The following is a 21,324-nucleotide window of genomic DNA, read 5'->3' on the forward strand; positions in this document are numbered from 1 at the left end:
TTAAATGACAATAGTAACTAAAACCCAGGATATTGTGATATTGTATGTGAGCCAAACCTTATTTCTTGTAGTGTACATTGATGCTATAATACATTACATCAATTCCATATTTTGCTGTACAAAGATTTTTTATTTTACCTTGCTGCGCAGTTCGTCTTCCATAGAGAAGTAGACAAAACGGATACAAGCAGTCACCAGTGCATCAATAAGCCGCACTGTGTCCAAACGTGCCTGGAACTGTGACGACACCATGCCCATGAAGATCTGACCACTCAAGGCCTGTACACAGTCCTCACGTTCCAAGCCTTCACAAATGCCCTCTGAGACACAGCCAAAAGAGAGAGAATGTCAAGAGAATGAGCAGAGTTTGACCAGAGACCTTAGGCCATAAAACGTACAGTATAAAAGCTACTGTAGCACAACAAAAACTGGATTGAAAGGGCTGAATGGCAGTATAGTTATAATTCCTTTGTGTGCTAGTGTTTCATGCAGAACTACTGTATGTTGTGTTTCCTGGTCAAGAGCTAAGTCCTAAGCAGTGATGCACCGATATTGAAATTCTGGGCCGATACCAATACCGATATTTAAAATTTCACTTTGGCCGATAACGATACCGATATTTTTATTGACATTGATACACCTTTGCTGACAAATAAGTATTCAAAATACATTTAAAAAAAATAATTTTTCAAAATGGGGGGAATCCCCCCCTTAGGTTTTTCATGTAGGAGGGAGTTCAGTAATATTGAATATACTGTAGTGTGATCATTAACACCATCCTAGATTCTGCTTGACTCTCCACACACACAAACACACACAGAAAACAATGGCTTGTGTCATATGTTTCAATTTAATTTATAAATGAAATCTATTTTCTATTTCATTTATAAAATTCATATAAAGTGTATTTAGTTAATAATGTATAGTATTTTATATTCTTACCATTACTAGTAGCTAAACATATTTAGTAATTTGAAAAAATTTGCGCATAGTGCATAAGGATATGTGGATGCAATTCATTATGTTTACTATGTCATTAGATAAAATAAATGTTCAAAAAACTAACAAGTCGAAGAAAATCTTTTTGGGATCATAGAAGAGATGTGTCTTGCAATGTTCATTAATGATTTTAGTTTAGCATGGAGCTCTCTCCATTTGCGTAAGCGCAAAGTGGTTCTCTCTTTGTGTGTGTGTGTGTGTGTCTCTCTGCGTCTGCATGAGGCTATGTTGAATTCAACTCGGTTGTTGATCTGGTCAATAGCCCCGCATTCACGCCACTTCATAATTAGATTAACGTCATGAGACAGGCTGTAAAGTGTATGCGGGAATCTCTCGCATTTTGATGGCCAGAGTTGCGGGACTTGAACAAATTATACGCAATACCCGCAGTGAAATATAGGCCCTGGAGAGAGAAGAAAAGAACTTTAATCTTGCATTTCCCTCTGCTACTCCCTATGGAAAGTTTTCAGATCTGCACTCTTAGAATAGGTTGGCGACGCTTATCAGCGATTTAGTCGTGGCCAGTATATTTGAAAACATCGGCCACTAATATCGGCCGTTTCGCAGATGGCCAATGGCAACAAAAAAGGTCTATATCGGCAGATACCGATACGAGTACATTTTTATCAAAACACTCTCCCATCACTGTTGACTCACCATCCGAACTCCAGCTATTGCGACGACTGCCACCGTGTTTGATAGGAGTGGTTCCAGGTAACTCCAACCCAGAAAACAGAGTTGGGCCTGGAGCAAGTTCTACACACTTTCCATTCAACTGAGACGAGAGGGTGACCTGCATGGGCTTATAGGCAAATGCAGAGCAGTAACCCGATAGGCAGGCACGCTGATAAAAATCCAGTACCTTCTTTCTACAAAGGAAAACAAAAAGTAAGTAATAAAAACGACATTTCAGACTGACTGCTGAGAGTAGATGCAATAGAAAGTGTCTCCGATGAGTTAATGCAGTTGATGCAGTTTTTTGTTCTTCCTTATAGATCATTATTCTGTGGACTGCATTTCAGTTTCAGGTATAAGGTTGGGAAAGCCTGAGCCAATGCTTGGTACCATTTATGTCCTGAGAATGGGGCTACAGCTACACCTATAGCTTTTTATGCATAACTACCATATTTTCTGGACTATAAGTCGCATCAGTCAAAAAATGCCTTATGAAGAGGAAAAAAAACATATATAAGTCGCATTTAATCGCATAAGTCGATTTACACCAACCACTATTAAAGTGTGGTATTATTATAGCCTGATCATTAACTAAACCCATGTAGAAAGACTATAGCCTAAAGCGTCCGACGTATGATTTCGATAATGTGTGTATGTGCACGAGTGCCAGTCAATCATAACAGTCTGCATAATCTTTGCAGCCAACCATACAGTGTATCTCTGTAAACATTATTGCAATGTCTCGTCATATCTGCCTCGTTTTAACGATTAGGACAATGCTAAATAACAGGTGAGGAATGTTTAGGAGACAGACTCGTAAATCCTCAAATTATGGCCGGGGTCTTTAATTTACTTAGGCTGCTCAAAGCACAGGCCTTTATCTGGGACAGGCTTGTATTCAAGGCAGGCCTTTATTTCTTACGTGCGTTTTATTGCCTTCTCTTTTATTGTGAGACGTGCGTTTCATTTGGAGCGTCATACCGGTAGGCTATCAAAAGCAGAAGATGTTCGGTTTGTTTTGAGATTTAATTTACGTTTGAACTGTTTTATTATATTGCTAAATGTTGGGACTGATGGGCACTAAAATCGGGGGTATTTGATGGTTCACTGTTACATTTCATGTAGTTGAAAGAGTGTCAGGATTTCGCATAGAATCCCGGCCGGTAAATTTGAGGATTTATGGTATGCATGTGTGTTTTAGGCATTGTGCAAGCCCTAATCGCTGACTGAAAGTGTGCAGAAGTTGTGTTTACATAACGATATTTAATACATTAACCCCCTCTAACTTTTGGGCTTAAGTAGGCTACGAAAAAATGTCTGACCTGTCGCAAGTTCACCAATCTCCCAATCTCATTCCACAAGCCTAGAGTGCCCTATCGTGGCTGTAGACGGTAATGTTTCATGTAGGATTCATGTCAATTCATACTGACTAACATTTAAAACCATGTTAAATTATATATATTTTGATATACAAGTCGCCAAACCAACCAAACTATGAAAAAATTGTGACTTATAGTCCGGAAAATATGGTAATAACTGCAGCTAATATCTCCATACTACGTGCTCTACCCAATGTCAGCCAGTATGAGTGGTTAGCACCTGTCCTGCCACTACTACACTACAGTGCAAAGCCTATATTGGTCACATTCTACAGATCCCGTATGTGAACACTTTTATTTGCAGAGAGCAAAGATGTAAATGCAGACTGGTTTCAGACCTGTCAGAGCCAGAGAGGGGATAGATGTCAGAACCATCCCAGAAGTCTGTGCAAGCCTCCAATATAAGATCTGCTGAGCCATGCGAAAGCATCTGGACATTATCTGAGTGGGAGCGAAACACATTTGAAGGTGACAAATCAATGTAAATGGTGTTTTGATCACCAGAAAATATGAAGCAAAATGATGAACTATTCCTTTGGCTATTTAGCTATGGAAGAATGCTGCTTACTGGTGGTACTGTCCCGCACAAGAAGGCTGATGAGGTGATTGATGGGAGGCTGGCGTTTGTTGAAATGGTGTGAGCGGCGTGGGGCTGACTCCTGATTCTTCTCTCCGGATGGCAACTGATACAATGCCAGGTGATTCTCCTGCTTGAAGAGCTCTCTTGCCCCAGGGGTGAAACCTGAAACCGGACAGCACAGTACATGATGTACACGTGTTACTAGAAGTTTAGTATTTGTCTTGTGTTAATATTGTCTTGTTGATAACTGCAGCATTTCACAAGTTAAGCTGTCTCCTTTGCAAGTGAATATGCTAAGGATAGCTGACTGGATGAACCTCGCATACTACGGCAGTCTTATTACAATAATGGGGTTGTCAGGTGAGGCTATACAAGCTGCTTTCAGACCTAGGTAAGTCTGCATGTTCTGCAGATATCAGCGGTTGGGCCATATATCTGAACAACATGACCGGCCATTAGAAATTTCAAACTTAGCCGGCTGTTACACTTCTCCCCCTCCTAGTATTTCCGACGGACATTATGAGCTAGTGTCTGAACAAAGCGGAGGGCATGCAGAGATTCTGTTCATGTGCGTGTTCAACCATGCATGCCACAACATTTTCAGCGCTATTATACGGCGCACGTGAGCACTTGTTTTTCAGTCCTTGAACAATCATGCAAGAACCGTATTTGACGAACATGGAATGGCCACAGAACTTTTGCAAAGATATGCTTCCACTGGCTACACCAGGCGAGTAGGTTTTTCCCCCTTTACTGTCTATGCGTGCAAGCAGCGTGTATGCGCTCCGCTTCTGTTGTTGTTTAAAGATTGAATGGGAAACGGATTTGGAGCCAAACGCTAAAATTTAACACAGCTACAATTTGTAAGGTATCACCAATATCAATTTAATACTACAGATTCTTAAAATGGTTCTGGTCTAGGCTTAAATATCTATTGAAAACTTCACAATGGAGCGTGTTTTTAGAGCGTGATCTGCAGGTGACCTGATATTTTTAGAAGGTGCCCCCACCCCCCCCCCCGGCACCATGTTGGAGACCACTGTTTTAGGATATCTAATACACAAATTAGATTGGTGTACAAAGACGTCCCACTACGGAGTTTCTTTTTTTTTCTCCTAAGTATAATAAATGCTCAACAAAGTGTTTCAATACATTGATTGTTTCTCACCTATGAGTCGTGAGAGCTCACACAGGCCCCAGGGCACATGCAGAGGTAGCACAGCACCGTGACTTTCCTGCAGAGCCAGGTTGGACAGGTGATCTGAGAAGCGACACAGCTGCTGGGTCACACTGGCATTGCACAGATTTAGCAGGATGTTCAGGCCCAGTGGCTTGAGTGAAGGAAGGTGGCCCTGCCAACCAGAATCATCAAACTGAATGCTGACAGGGTTCTGCTGATCCTGAGACAGACTGAGCATCTCAAGGTGGTAGTCACACACAAAGTCCTCTGCTTCGCAGCACCCAGTAGTATCTACTGCACATGGCTGTTGCTAGAAGAGAAAAGAGCACCAGTAAGTACATAAAGAGCCTTCGTGCAGAACCAGTCACATTTTAGCACATACTAAAAGGGGCCATCAGCGATTCTAAACTATTTCTAACCCGTAACATTTTTTGTCACATTTAGCAGATATCTCCACACGATCCGCTAAACAATGGATCAATGGATGTGACGATCGCTTCATGGATAGATAATGTGAATTTTATAAGATTTGGCTGGCAATTCATTAATGTGTGAATGTATGTTACTGTTCAGTGAATACTACAGCTGTGTGCATGTGTCTGTCCATCCGTACATGTGAGGGTGTTGGAGATGGAGATAAAGAAGGATACCTGAGACTGTTCCTCTTCGCCACCTTCTGTGTCGTGGCTGAAGCTAACATTGGAGCCGGATGGGTGCTTTGTGCGTGAGGTCAAAGGGGCACGGCGGGCCCTTTGTGTATCAGAGGAGCGAGCCGTGTCATGGGAGGTCTCACTGGGCTCCTGTTCTCCTGACATAAGTAGTGCTGAGCAGCCACCCATGGGAAGGCTCAGCAGAGCTTCTCCTTCCTGGACCTGTTTCAGAAAGGTAAGGAATTTCTGGCTATGTGAGTTATAAATATATTACCTTTTAAAACAATCTAGTTCAGCTTTGTGGATCTTGATTTTGATTTATTTCAGTCATGTGACGACCAAACCTCTCCTTACCTCATCTCGGTCTTCCTCTCCCTCCATTCGGCAGTAAGAATTGATTGACAGGTCATCTCTGAGGTCATCCTGACTGTCATGAGGCATCTCCACACGGCCACTGAAGAACAGCACAGTCTCTGGGCTGGGGTTGGGCCATGATAGGATTCCCTGCTTGTCCACACAGCACAATACCTGTCCACAATACACACACACACACACACACACACACACACACACACCTATTATTCCCCTTGTGCTAGCCATAGAGCTAACCGCTATGTGACAGATTTTCAATTCCGGCCTGTTGCAACATAATAAATGGCTCACTGAGTACTCACTGTGACCGATCCCAATGCGTGCAAAAGACTGGAGGTATAGCAAAGTGTACGGGATTCTCCCTTTAGCACCCCCACCAGGTGCCTCCACACAGAACGTAGCATCTCCTACACACACACGCAAAAGCAAACACACACACACAAACTAATCAGTAACTACCTTTACAGGACCTTTACAGGAGTGATTTATAAACTGAATAGTCTTCTTTCTTTGAGTCATCAGAAGAAAAGCTTTTGGAAATCTAAAATGTTAATATTCAAATTCTATCTTTACAAATTCAGGCTTGTGGTCTACCTGCCAAACACCAAAATTAAAGATTGATATTTCAAATGAGTTGGTGCACAATGAAGAGTTTCATTGGAAGGGAGAGCAGACCAAGGTCAATACAGACAAAGCAGCGTCCTACTGCTGAAATATAGTAGAACTATAACAAATAAAAAGGTAGTTAACACAAAACGCAAAATCATTACTCTTGTGATGATCACAATGAAAGGTCATGTGATCCTTTTGAATCTATGAGCGTGTTTACATGCATTATAATAACTGGGACACTGAAGTGCATATAAACGTGTCTATTTAGATTTGCCTACTGATTTTGTTTCCATAAAGCAACAGCAATGTGTGGCGTGAATCTAGCGGTTCAATGTAATCTTAACTTCTGGGGTTATGATACAGTGCAATACTGTTTACCGTTTCTAATTACTTGGTTTTGTACTTTAAATTAATGATCATTTTTCCATGACCATTCCTGTACCATTACAGAAGATGTTTTTGCATGATAAAAGTGACCACTCACAAAATAAACTTACAATGAGTCCAATCAATATAAAATTTCACAGCAACGCATACAAGGTAATATCTTCACATAATTACAGCGAACAATATCTATGCAACTATTTGAGATTTTTTATGGTATAATTTTGTATAACACTATTTTTGATATTTTGATGATCTATGGTCATGTGAAGGACAGATGAACAGGTGCCATTCCCACTGGCAATCCAGGATACGGTCTGCATTTCTGCATGTAGGAGAGGCTTTAGCAGCACAGCACTGATTGCTAACAACTCATTATTTGAGACATTACAAGAATCGAAGCTCTCCAAGTATGACTTCCAAATGGACCATGCATATGTGGCAAATGTAAGTGATAAGGCGAAGGAAAGGGATGAAAGGGGGGTCAGGCACAAGGCTCAAAGCAAGGTAGAAAAAAAAGTTACCATCTAGCATGATGGTAACAATGGATAGCAATGGAAATAATAAAAAAGAAAAATCAGAAAAGGTACTTCAACCAAGCAGGATCAAAGCAGCACTAACATCTATTTTGCAAATGGCAGTATTTAAAAGCATAAGTAGTGCCCAAGTAGTGCTTAGAAAAAGAAATACATTCAATGAAGTAATGAGAAGCTAGAGCGAAGGACCAGGTTGAGTGCTGAACATGAATGGGGGGGTGGGGGGCAAAAAGGAGAGGAGTTGTGAGGATATACCTGAGAGGACACGACTTCCGTGTAGCTGCTTAGTGTGTCCTCAGAGAATTTAGCAAGCTGGAGCAAGAGAAGAGCCTTATTAACAAAGTGGGGCCCCCTTTAGCAGCTTTGCAAAGCCACTTTAAGTTTAGGCGTTAAGAGTGAGATTTCAGCCTTCGAAGCAAGGACAAAAAGCTCCTAGAGAGTTCAAGGAATACACCACAACTGAAAGGACATCATCCATGCCCTATGAACAGTTGATTCCCAAGGACACACTTGAAATGACAACCAGTCAACTACAAAAAGTGGTAAAGGATTGTTTGCTGTGCCTTTCAATTCCATCCAAATGTAAAGAAATATATAATTTATAATTAAGAATACTGACTTTGCTATTTGACTATTTGACAAATATGAATTGGAACAGAGTACAACAACTCATATCAGCTTTTCACAAGGAAATTCAGGATGATAAACATATCTCCGGTCAGACAACTGCCAAAACTATACTGGACCTAGAGCATGCCAAAATTCCTGGTGTGAGCTGGAGAGTGAAATTAACCTGCAGAATTATTGATGTAAAAAGTTTATTAAAATGTCTATTAAAGTTGCTGTCAATGTTGTAGAATAAAAAATAAAATGCTTATATACCCACAATAATGGTAAATCTGAAGGATACCATTTTTTCATGCCTTCAGACTTACTCATTATAGGTCCAGAAGCTTTTACAATTTTGATAATAAAACTATTGTACCATAAAGTGAAAACATGTCAATGTTTGTCAATGATACATTTGCATTGGATCTGTTTCTGGGGCATTCTATTTCCAGTGTTGAAATAGAATTTATTTAGCTTATGTGGCTTACCAGTCCAGTGGGAGAGTTGCGGCTGGATTCTGCTAATACTCGAGCTTCCCCATATGCATTTACCAGCACCCACATGACGGGGAACAGTAGAGGAAGAATAGGAAGAACTCCCATCATCTACAAACACACATCAGATGGGGAAGAAAGATAAGTAAGGGACAATTTATAGTCCGTCGGTCATTTTTCAACCATAAATCTGAATAGGAAGAATGGGACGCATGATTTGTCCAAATATTTATTTTTTCATTTTATTGCAGTTTCATGGAAAAAGTTTCAGTGAGAAAATACCTCACACAAACATGATTTTAAAGTTGAAGGTGTTGTGTTGCAACACATTATCTGCTGATCTCAACTTTCTTTTACTTTTCTGTGCTAGATTTGATCATTTTGTGAATTTTATATGTACACATAGGCAATTACATGTTTGTAAAACTGTACTTGGCAAGAATGTCCTTTAATGCATAGTAAAGGTTAGAGCATAGTAAAGAGTAAACGCTACATACAGCCCTACAAATACTTGGACATGGGTATATGATATAATATGTTTAAATAAAGCCACAAGCAGCAATCATTGGGTCCAAGAAAAACTTGCTACCTACCCCAAATAGTGAAAATTCAACAGGTAAAAGATAACAATTTGAATTTAATAAATGTTACAAAAGAATTTAAAAGACACAATGAATTTTCAGGACAGACCATGTCAGAGAAAGAGAGGAACAAAGGTGTAAACTATTATAGTGGTATTTATTAGTTGATTTATTTTAAATTGGGCAAATAACTTCTATGCCATGTTACTAAATCAATGAGCCTACCAAATTCTAGTAAATGCCCATTCACACCAAGAACGATAACGATAACTATAAACAAATATTGTTCTCGTTAATATGAATGACGACGTTCACACATAAACTATAACGATAACGACATGAAGAACGATATCGTTGGGGATCACTTTCAGAGCGATTTTGAGAACGATAAAAAGCTAATAGCCAATCAGAACCCATCAAATTTTAACTGTCACATTCATTAACACAAGGAGAGACTTTGTTTATCGTTGTTCAGTGTGAACGCTTTTATCGTTGTGGTTATAGTTATCGTTCTTGGTGTGAATGACCCTTAAGATTGGCAATCCACACTGCCTGCTGAATTGACTGTCCATAGATAACCATTCTGTTAAACAAAATGGAATTTCTGTTTGAAAAAATGGAATGGAGATGAGAGCAAATTAATTGCTAAATATCTTTGCTTCTTTGCCTGCTAATACCTGTTCACCAGTAGGTAGTCTATAGTCTGAGAAACGCTGTTGTATACATGGCAAGTGGACCTATCAATAACTTAGACCTTTCCCATGACTTCCAAACATACCTGTAACTGGAAGAAGTTGAATAGAGCTGGAGTAAGACTGGGAGTGTCACAGAAATAACGCACTGTGTTAACAGTGAAGAAGGCCACCTGCATGGAAAAGAAATGTGTTGTATTACTGACACACCAAGCGACAGATCATTAAATCACACCCATCTTATTAAAAATACAAATGTTATCATACCAACACAGCCGGAGATGCATATTTGGCCATGATGGTCTGAACAGTGAAACGCTCATTGTCCATGGCTGTGATTGGTCGAGACAGAGCCATGTCTAAACTGTTCCTGTTTAAATATGTCGGAAAGGGATACATTTGAATGAATATAAGTATAAAGGATTGCACAGGGATTCAAATCCATTACAATCTAGCATACAGGTGAGGGCTAACCTGATATGATTGAGCACAGGTGTGCGTACCACCCTGAATAGCCGGTGCTGCTGAGGGCTGTGGGGTCCCCTCTTCTCAATCCCACGAGGTGAAGGTGGGGGAGAGAAAGGAGGGAAGAGATCTCCTGGCTCCAGGACAATGTGCTCATCATCCTACAGAACAAAAACAGAAATAGACTTTGACCATTGACAATATTCTATTTCTGATCAAAACGCAAACAAGGCAAATAATGTTCTTGACCCAAGAGTCAGATTTGTGTTCCAGTCCGCATGACAACAAATGCTACTGACTGATAGACCTTCTGGATGAAGTACTGAGCATTTCATGAGATTAACAAAGTTCTCCACTACATGATACGGACCCCCCAGTCTTGATCAATCACCTTGATTCCTCTGAGAGAAGCAAATGTCTCCTGACCAGGCCTCAGTGCAATAACATCACCCTCAACCAGTAAACTGACAGGTAGGTTGACAAGCTGTTCATCTCGAAAAGTCCAGTGTAAAGACCAGGATGGGGACGAAGGAGTATAGAGGTCAGGGTAAAGTGCAGGGGCCCATCGGAATGGCTGCCCTCCACAGGCTTCCAGGTGATCTATAGGGAATAGGGAGGGAATTGGATTAGGGTTCAATAAACAAAATATACAAGACCAGGAGCCGAAAATATTCAGAGCAGGAAACTGGGAACAAAAACAGACACATTAAGACAACATTAAACAGCAGGAGTCCAGCAGAATAAGCATCATCCAGCAAAAATACACAGTAGTGAAGAGCCATGCAGTTCTTTACAAAAACATATGCATGTACAAAAACACCAATATACAGTATGCAATACTGTACAGTACAGTATGCAATATGTATGCAGTATACATACTCAATACAAACAATAAGGTCAGTGTTCTCATTCACTAAACCCTCACCACTGAGCTGTGTGATGATGGCCTTGAGCCTCCGCACCATTTCACTCTTCTTCAAGCGCTGTTGCCGGCTGATGAGGAGCAAGTTCAGCAAGAGCAAAAGGAAAAGGGCCCCAGCATTCACTAGCTCGATCCCACCACTGACAACACAGGCCAAAAACAGCACCGTCACTCTTTCCATCGCAGGCAAAGTAGCAGAGATGTCATAGCATTTTCTTTTGTATAACCATTAACCAGACCGTGCAAGGGTTGTGGTAATATTACAGTGCAATGTAGCTTGTTTTTGTTTAAAATTACATAGAATGCTTGAACAACCATTTCCTTTTTTACAAGCTATGTTCCACAGTTTTGTATTTCAAACTAATGTGCACCATACTACACTATACTTTGCTGAAAGTGTGCAGCAATTACTTCACCTGCCATTTGGCTGGCTGCCATGGCAGCAGACCAGCCCAAAGACCACCACCAGAGTGAGTGCAGCTCCTGGCCAATGAAAGCAGGAGTGGCGATTGCTTTGGTGAAGGAAGCTCTGTTTCCATAAATCCTGTAATTGAATATAAAGTCAGCAGTGAAGTGCGAACTGTTTCTGAGATGCTGGAAGTTAGCGTAGTGTACCTGCTGTGTAAGTGAGGTTCAAGCAGTGTGGGACACACCTCAAACATGTTGAAACTTGTCAGTACTGGAAAAGTGGAAAATGTCAAACTTTTCCTGAATCTCAAATGCTCTCTAACGTCAAAATGTACACCAAAATTAGAACTGAATCATTATTGCGCTATATTCAGGTTTGTGTACTTTGATAATTCTGTTGAACATTTCTGAAAAATGTAAATCCCATTACATATAAACTTCCATTTTTACCAGACTGTGTTTTGTGGCCAAAACATTGACATAGAACACTAACGAAGTAGGGCCGGCAGACAGCACCTTATTGAACTTCAGATTACTAGTCACACAATATCAGAACATCTGAGGTTGACAAGGAATAAATACAAAAGCATAAGTATGGGACCTATGTAATTTACATTATTTTTTTTCATTAACTTGATTGATTATTCATGCCTTTGCTATACTCTTTTAGGTTGATTTATGTCAACAAGCAGATGATGCAGTCCAGCATGATGAAGTTGGCATGGCAACATAATGTCTGCAACTGTCTTACTTCCAGACAATTTCAAACACACTTTAAGCAACCACTTTCAACTTACCAACAAGGGCACTGGGACAGTGACTAGAATACGTGCAATGTGTGTTACATTGTTCAGTGTGCAGAATGAGTTGAAAGTGTACAGTATACCATGTGTCACAGGACTGGTAAATACCTGTAGAGTGGGTCTCCTTCTGCCAGACCTCTGGTGTTGCTCTAGTAGATTGAAGAGCTGGTTGTGCAACGTCTGAAGAGCCTGAGTTGTAGACAGCCCAAGGGGGGTCACCGGCTCCTCCTAAGACATATCATGACATCAGAAGTGCCCCCTAGCAACATGTAATACCTTTAATTCCTTTTCTACATGTGCCCAATATTTATTTATTTCAAGCATGTGCCCAATATTTAGGGCTCAAAATTTAACAAGACATATATATCAACATAGCATATAGTGACTTTGATACCAGTCTCTCAAATATACAGTTAATAGGCCTTTGCTCCTTTTACTTACTGTTGCCTGTAGTCCATAGATGGCCATATTACACATAATATTAGGTTGTAGTGAGCTGTTTTTTTTTTAATTTCCTACAGATATACATAGGAAACAGATACTACCCTAGTACTAATTTAAAGGCATGCAATGCTGACTAAAGAAGGTTCATACCGTAGTTTAGCTCAACCAACAATACAAATCTTTTTGCCGCTCCAGAAGGAACATATTGCTTGGCTGGAACTAGGGATGTAACGGTATGAAAATTTAACCTCACAATTAGTGACCAAATTATCACGGTTTTCGGTATTATCGCTGTATTTTTAAAATTGTGTTCAATATGTTCAGAAAGCACTAATAGACCTACACAAGCTGAAATAGTTTCAAAAAGTGTGACAGAATTTACTATATTACAATTACAAAATATAGGCAAAACCTTATCAAAAGTGCAACATTTAACCAGGGACACTGGAACTCATTTTCACCTGGGGGTGCTCATAGAGTGCTGAGGAAGGGTAGAAAAAAAATGTTACTGAGTAGATTTGATTCCTTTATGCTGGTGCATTTTATGGTGGCCTTTTGCTACGGGAGAAGGGCATATTTTTATTTGCATTCATAGGCCTACATCCTGACTGCACAAACAAACCTGGCTGAGCTGACCATTCTTAATTCATAGCATAACGTTACCGTGGCATTGTGTGTTGTCCCATTCACTTTTTCCTTGGTCATGTTTAATTGGCTTTGTGCTTATAGCTTAACTTACCCTACCATGACTTGGAGTTTGCTATTTCTGTTATTTGGATCCATTGAGTGAGACTAAAGTAAGTGTTCAAAATAAAACTTTAGGCCACGGTATTCTCCTGATAACGTGAGTGGAATAGATTTAATGTGGACACGCACATAAAAACATGCAGAGTGGCTACATGATGCAGTGTACGTTTTGCAGTGAAAATGTTCCACCTTTTAAAAGCAGGTGTAGCCAAATCCGAATCACAGTTCATCATCATCAAGTACATAACAGAATCAGTAGGGTAACAGTTTTGTTTTATTGTACTAGGCCTACTGTATGTCAAAAGCAGGCTCGGATGAAGCTGGGAAAGATTAAACACACGGTTTCCACACCGTGGTAATCAACCGTAATAATCATGATATTTGAAATGAAAAAGGTCATTGTTATCGTCAACATTTTTATCGCGGTGTAGTGAGAAATTCCAGAGTATATGTATTTCAACATTCCAGAGTGTATGTATTTTTACATTTGTTTTGATCACCGCCACCCAAGGCCTTTTGAAGAGCGCTACTTGCTTTAACGTAATGCTGGCGCCTCACGAGACAAGGTATGACCGGAGAGAGAGCTCACATGAGGCGACGGAAGGGGGATTACTAGAAGTGTATTTAAGCAAGACTGTTTGTATTTTGTCTTTGAGTTTGTACAGTGGTATTGCTGATGTACGCGCTGTATCAACTCCCGGATTTGTTACAATAAACCTCAAGTTTTTGTCTTTGCCACTGCTCGGTTTGGATTGCCTCCACTTTGTTGCTAGTGTTCATTTTTTACATTACAGCGGTTTACCATTATACTGGTAATCGTTACATCCCTAGCTGGAACAGTGCATGGTTTGATCTAGGCCACTTTTTTATATGATCAATCAGGACTGTTTATGGACACTGATTATTTTCTAAGCACCCACACAGAACAAACAACTAGAAGACTATTAGGAGCAATGAGCTGAATTTGACAAACATTGTATTGTATTGGAAATGGGGACCAAACTTTTAATGTTATGAGCTGGAACAGACCAGGAATATTTGGATGATCCCAAACCCTGTCTCTCTTCATCCTTTCACTGAGCTCAATTCCCATGGCTATAAATAAACTTTTCCCACAACATTATGGTAAAACCACAGAGAGGCAAATTCAAGATGCACACATGTGATTCTATTCTTGAGTAATCTACAACACACAAAACATTTCTATCTACATATTTTTATAATTGAGAGGGGTAATCAATACAAATTTCAATTCTTAACAAAAATGTCACATTGCATTATTTGTGTTTGATTTATTTGGCTGTTAGCCTACCTTTATCTCAAGTAACTTCCAGTATGACTAATGTATGACAAGGTGTGTAGGTGTGTATGTGTGGAGGTGTCATTTCATTGCCATGTAAGTTGAGGCATTTGTTGAAACTCCACATAGTGTTTTGTTATTGTTTAGGTTACAGGCTGGTCCCATGTCATTTGTTTCCAGTTGATGGAACCAGAGTTGTGTAAGAAGACAGTTTTTGTACAGTGTACACAGAGAATGGATCTAGCGGATAACAAAGATATTCGCTGAGTGTTACAAAAAGTGTCTAAGTGATAGAAATCGTTTGGTTTTGGTTACCCTGCCTTTAACTCAGTGAAGATATTTATTTACTTCAGTTTTATCCTTTACCTATACCAAGTATGCTAATCCGTTTCTTTGTTCAGCTGAGAAAAGTTGAGACATCCAGTAGTTAATTTGGTCAATACACTGACAAAGAGATACAAGGGAACCATAGTCATTAATCTACAGCAGTGGTTCTTAAAAAAAAAAAAAACATGGGCCAAGTCTCGCGATCCCCTTCACTCTAACCGGCGGAATTTGGTTTTGAAATGTTGTGAGAGGGGCACTGGAAGCAGAGGTGGGGTAGGCTCAAAGGTAGGCTATGTCAACATCAAAGGCATTATGTCAATGGCAGCCTTTGACTAAAAACCTTTACAATAATGTCTTTAATCCAGACTGCAAATCATTTCACGACCCCTCCAATATTTTTGGCGGCCCCCAGTTTAAGAACCACTGGGCTACAGGGTAAGTCAATTTGGGTGTCATAAGCATAGCTATGATAGGAAATCAAATTGTTCTTGATGATTTGTCCAAGTAGGAGCATATAAAGGCTAAATAATAGTGGCCCCAAGATCGACCACTGGGGAACATCACAGGTCAAGAATGTTGGTGTTGAGGTACAGTTGCAAATTACATCAAGCTCTTCTTTCTCGTAGGTAAATAGGAAAAACTGACTATCTTTGTTTACCGTCTACTATAAAGCAATGAGATGTGAAGCAATGTCCAATGCTCAGTCCAAGTAGCAAGATCTTATTGAATACATTATCATAGTTAAATTAAGTCTAAATGTCCCCATCTAAACCTGCATAAACTTATTTGTTTCTGTTACAGGTTTAGGCCTATATGCCCATTAGGGTTGTTCTCTACCAAGAGTGAAATAATAGACAAGCTCTAAGACAAGCTGATTACTACAGTAACACTAGACCCCAAGATTAAAACACTATATGTAAGGTAGCATTAAACTTAAAAGCTAAAAATTGTATCCTGACCATATTTGTATCAAGTGACTTTACACACATCACACCTTAATATCTCAACCTAAACCTTCTGCAATATGGTCAAAGTCAACCTCCAGGAGTGGCTGCCGCTCACCTCCAGTTCATGACAAAGCCATGTTGCAATCCACAGAAAATATTGCACCAGTTAGTACACAATCTCCAAGACTTCCAGCAGCAAAGAGCTTACTGTCCTCTTCAGTCAGACTGTTAATTATTAGAGAACACAAGTAAAGCAGGAAGAGCTGGTTTGAAGCACAGACATTAAAGGGTCACCCTTTATGCAAGACTATACACTAGTTTGTTATACAATAACAAACTTGGTTTGACCAACAGTACAACTCTAAAATGATCAAAGATGCTTTGGAAAATATCTTACGGTATGACAGCCTTCCAGGAGCAGGCTTAACCCACACTTACCACAGATGGTGGCTAACACCAGACTATACTCAATTAAGACTGAGAATGCACTCTATGCACAACAGCATTTTAGATTTGCTCATACTGGCAGATCACCTTCCTGTTTACATTAAAACATGGCCAGATATGGCTCTTTTCTATAGTCTTTGTCTTCAAGACCTACCTCGTCTTACAGTAATGTAGACAGACTTTGTGAAAATGTTGTGTGCCACTCCCTCCAGGAAACAGGAAAAGGGTTTAGAATGTAAATTGCCAGCTACATTAACAACTATGAGGGTATAGCTAACGTGAATATGTTACATCTTAACCAAGCAACTGATGGTACTGAAATGGTTAGATAACTTTAGCTATTTTGTTCGACTAGCAGTAGCCTACTATATTAAAAAAATCTGTCATAGCCTACTGTGTACAGCGTTTATAAACAGGAAGTTGATTGACCAGTATTAAGCAAATCCAAAACTGTGCATTGAGCCTATTGGTCTGGGGATGCATCGTTCACTTTTGATTTCTGAGAGGGGGCGTAACCAGCAATGAAATTAAAACTTATATTGATACATCAGACTCTTAACAAATCTTTCCGGAAGTAATGCAAACATATTCTTGTAAACAAAGGTTTTAAATGCAGTTGTTACTCAATTCCAAAGAAAATACAATATGATACATTTATCAATGACACCATCAACACAGCCATTGGCAGTGTTGTCAATGCACTGTAACTGCACAATGGCATATAGTCCATGCCAGACAAGTGGTTGTGACTGGCTCCTGGGATTTTCATGGTTCAGAAACGGGTTTACATGCAAGCTTAGCCAGTTGGATCTGTTGTGCAAATTCATATGTCTGGGTTCACCTTGGCTAATACAGCAGGGTATGAACTGTGAAAAGACCACTCAGCGCACGAGAGAACCATGTGAGCAAAGAGTTTAGAGAAAATGAGGGATCCATTTTAAGAGTAATTTCCACGTAATATCAGGCATGACTGAATGTTCGCAATCCTGTGATTGCATTGGCATCTAAGCTAAATTCTTGAAAAACACACCCAGCCCTACCCTCACTTATGAGGCACTGTAGCTTCCCTACCTGCTTCTTATCCTTTAGCTCCATGGCAACTGCTGACTCCCAGCATGCTCTGTCAGAAGGTGGTGCACTGGTTGTCTGTGGTAACAGTGATGCTTACCCTGGCTTTACTTGCTTCACTGCTCAACAACCCTGTGGAATATAGCACAACTTCAGTCTTCATGCACTTAAACACATAGTAATGCCCTACCAAGAAAAAGAGGAAACATTTCAGTCCATTAGAAATGATTTGAACCAAGTCACTTCTTCACTTCACTTCTCCCTGAAGTAGCTTGATTTTGGTTTCAATTTATTCAAGGGTAAAACGAGAAGACATGTCTCCTGCATTTAGATGATAGCAAAGAGCATGGCAAATTCAATGAAAAACAAAACCGACTGAACATTCACGAAACAGTATTGGTACTACATTGTCGAATGCAGCCTACAACAATATAGATGCAAATACTAGTTCACTAACAGCCTTGGGCCATTAGACAATCCACGTTGTTAGATGTAAACAAACAGCACGAGCAACTGTGATTTAGAACTAGAACTGTAACGAACAGTGCCAACGCACAAATGCTTGGAACTTACTCCAGTCAGCAATGCATCATTGGTGTATTGTCAACAACAGTCAAAGGTAACGTTAACGTTAATGTTACTGAGGCGGCGCAAGGGACAAAGATGTCAAAGGGGTAGATAACAGGTGAATCCTTGACTTTGATTTCAGACATTCCAACCCGCACGTCTGACCTGTGAGATTCCCCTTCATTCACGTAATAAGTCAAATAACTTTGTTCAATCCAGTGACTGACCCATGTCTAGCTTCTATGTATGTGCTGACATTAACTTACTTAACTTAACAGATCTAAGTCACTGAGTCAAAACACCCAAACAGTTCTAATTCAAGAGCACTTCACTGTCTTTATCTTGATGGACATACTGGCTATTTAATACAGTTAACGTTAGTATCTTGACGTTATATGTTAGCTAGCACAGTTAGCTTGGGACAGTAGCCTAACTGTTATCAGCTTAAAACAAAACTCGATCGTATTACTGAATGACTTTAGCATTCTGCACATACCTAGGGCTCGTGACTTTGTCAACAATCGCCAAATTGCATATTTCTTAAATGTCTTGGAACATGTCAGATATTAACAGGTCAGATATGAAATGCTTAGCTAGCTAATATCAGGAAGCCATAGGGTATGCTAACTAACGTTTGGCTTTCAAAGCTTGGCAACATCCGCCCTTCAATACGATAACCCAGTATACTGGAAACATCAAATGCATTATCATACCTTATTTTTGAGCACAGACTTTATTTCTGATTTTGCCTGTCTGTATTGTAGGCTACCATCACTGGTAATACGACCATCTCTCACTCGTCCCTCAAGTTTGCCCACGAATGACAGCCATATTCCAGTAGGAAGTGACGACAAACTACGTAAAATACTGATTGGAGGGGACTGTGCACATGATCCTACAGAGTGTGAAGTCAAAACAAACTGATTAATCTGTACAGAAGTGCAGTTAATCACTATGCATGGTACCTGAGGGGTATTTCACAAAACCTAGATAAGGGATTAAACTGTGATTTTTTTGTTATCCTGGATGAATTTAGCTTTGGCTCGCTTTCACAAAAGAGATGGCACATAAATTACCATGGGGATTATTCTCTGCACCTATAGCCTGTGGGATATAGTCTAGTCTAGTTGCAGAAATGTCATCTCTAAGCCTAGTGTGTGGAATTCAACTTGGTTGCCTAAAGTTGCACTTTGGGCAATTTGCATAATTAGCATAAATAGGCAATTAAGGCGAGGCAGTACAGGTGAATAGGGTAAAAAATGTAAATAATAGATACCACCATGAAACTTTCTGAGTTGATTACTTATGTTAAGATGAGAAAAAAATGTATTGCATGTTTTTTATATTTTAATGTTTACATATGCAAATGAGGCCCTATCTCATTAAAAATGCTCTAATTTGCATACACACAAAAGCAGATAGTGTGATAAAGCCAGGCTCGAAATTGTTTTTCCAAGGTAAACACGTATACTTGGGGGGGTGAGTTGGTGAAAACCTTTAAGAAACTTGGTAAGGAGGCAGTGTTGACCTATGGACAGACAGATTAAGAAATTAAGTGTGCCATGCAAAACTAGAAAAGCACTCCGAGAGTGCACACCTCCATGCTTAAAACATAACCGCCTCCTGGATCCAGACGGTGATCCGGATCACTCCCAAACTTTTTGAGTTATCTTGCGAATTAACAGATGAACAGACACACAGACAAACAAACAAACAAACAGACAAACAAACCCCGATGAAAACATAACCTCCTTGGCGGAGGTAATAACTATATAACAGCATGCACACACACAAACCCACAAGAACTACATGTATATACAATATGCAAAATAACTATATCCAGCATGCACACGTACACAAATGCACAATAACTATACAAGAACTATATACAACATGCAAAATAACTATATACAGCATGCACATACACACAAACCCACAAGAACTATATACAATATGCAAAATAACTATATCCAGCATGCACACATACACAAATGCACAATTACTATATACAAGAACTATATAGAACATGCAACATGCGCGCGCACGCACACACACACACACACACACACTGTAAACTATATAACTATATACAGTATGCACACACGCGCACACACACACACACATATTTAACAACAACCACACAATCCCACTCAATAGCCTTCACCATCTTCATCATTTCTTTCCTCATTTCCTTCAGTCTCATCATCTTCTTGATCTTTATCTGAATGTATTGTGAATGGGTTGCAGCAGCGGACCTCACCCCCTTCACACTTGCAATAGTCAGTGCAACTGAGACTTGCAGCATGGCAGCTGCAGTTTCCTTTGCTGCAGGCTTTCAATGTGCTGCAGCTACAGCTGGTGACATCAAGCAAATTTACTAGAGCCACTGCCTGAATGGCAAGAGCGGACATGACAGCCCCTTCACTAGCAACCTCCCACCCAAACTGTGTGATGTCTCTGGCCTCTGCAAGAGGCTCTTTCTTACCTGCAGCCTTCCACAACATGACCTGAAGATGAGCACGCAGTATGTGCAGCATCAGGTTGGCATCTGTTGGAGGTTGCCTTTTTTGTCAAGGACAGTGGCAACCCTAAGTCTTTCCTCCTTTTTACCAAATATAATTACTTCAGTTTTTTTCTTTGTTTAGCTGAAGAAAATTTTGAGACATCCAGGTGTTGATTTGTTCTATACACTGAGACAGAGATTCAAGGGGACCATAGTCGTTTGGTGACAGAGCTAAGTAAATTTGTGTGTCATCATAGCTATGATATGAAATCAAATTATTTTGGATGATTTGTCTAAGTGGGAGCATATAGAGGTTGAATAATAGTGGCCCCAAGATCGACCCCTGGGGAACACCACAGGTCAAGGACATTGGTGTTGAGGTACAGTTTCCAATAGCAACAAAGAAACTCCTTTCTTGTAGATATGATTTCAGCCAGTTGATAACTATGCCTGTAAATCCAACACAGTGTTCTAGTCTGTGTAATAAAATATTGTGATCAACAGTGTCAAATGCTGCACTAAGGTCCAATAGCACTAGGACTGATGTTTTACCTGAATCTGTATTGAGGCGTATGTCATTGAAAACCTTGATGAGAGCTGTTTCAGTGCTGTGATTTGCCCGAAAACCTGACT

The 21,324-nt window shown here is 40.0% G+C and overlaps 1 protein-coding gene across 5 annotated transcripts in view; it reads right to left on the minus strand.

Moving 5' to 3' along the window:
- tmem94 (transmembrane protein 94) overlaps positions 1-19,050 on the minus strand; it is a 32,766-nt gene extending 13,716 nt beyond the window's left edge. The window contains exons 1-19 of one of the 5 annotated variants that reach the window (XM_048233279.1): positions 18,902-19,050; positions 17,625-17,753; positions 12,450-12,569; positions 11,547-11,674; positions 11,134-11,270; positions 10,600-10,808; positions 10,218-10,369; positions 10,011-10,113; positions 9,830-9,916; positions 8,465-8,581; positions 7,623-7,679; positions 6,138-6,242; positions 5,818-5,991; positions 5,464-5,685; positions 4,802-5,123; positions 3,622-3,795; positions 3,392-3,494; positions 1,657-1,868; positions 139-320 (exon numbers count right to left, since the gene is read on the minus strand). In XM_048233279.1, coding sequence (XP_048089236.1) covers positions 139-320; positions 1,657-1,868; positions 3,392-3,494; positions 3,622-3,795; positions 4,802-5,123; positions 5,464-5,685; positions 5,818-5,991; positions 6,138-6,242; positions 7,623-7,679; positions 8,465-8,581; positions 9,830-9,916; positions 10,011-10,113; positions 10,218-10,369; positions 10,600-10,808; positions 11,134-11,270; positions 11,547-11,674; positions 12,450-12,569; positions 17,625-17,648 — 2,628 coding nt within the window. In that variant the 5' untranslated portion in view covers positions 17,649-17,753; positions 18,902-19,050. Of the gene's footprint in view, positions 1-138; positions 321-1,656; positions 1,869-3,391; positions 3,495-3,621; positions 3,796-4,801; positions 5,124-5,463; positions 5,686-5,817; positions 6,001-6,137; positions 6,243-7,622; positions 7,680-8,464; positions 8,582-9,829; positions 9,917-10,010; positions 10,114-10,217; positions 10,370-10,599; positions 10,809-11,133; positions 11,271-11,546; positions 11,675-12,449; positions 12,570-17,624; positions 17,808-18,901 lie in introns of all 5 variants that reach the window. The other 4 variants (XM_048233277.1, XM_048233278.1, XM_048233281.1 and 1 more) reach the window with 4 other exon arrangements.
- Between the last annotated feature and the right edge of the window lie 2,274 nt (positions 19,051-21,324).

The sequence above is a fragment of the Alosa alosa genome, chromosome 22 (genome assembly GCF_017589495.1).
Source record: "Alosa alosa isolate M-15738 ecotype Scorff River chromosome 22, AALO_Geno_1.1, whole genome shotgun sequence".
Lineage (NCBI taxonomy): Eukaryota > Metazoa > Chordata > Actinopteri > Clupeiformes > Clupeidae > Alosa > Alosa alosa.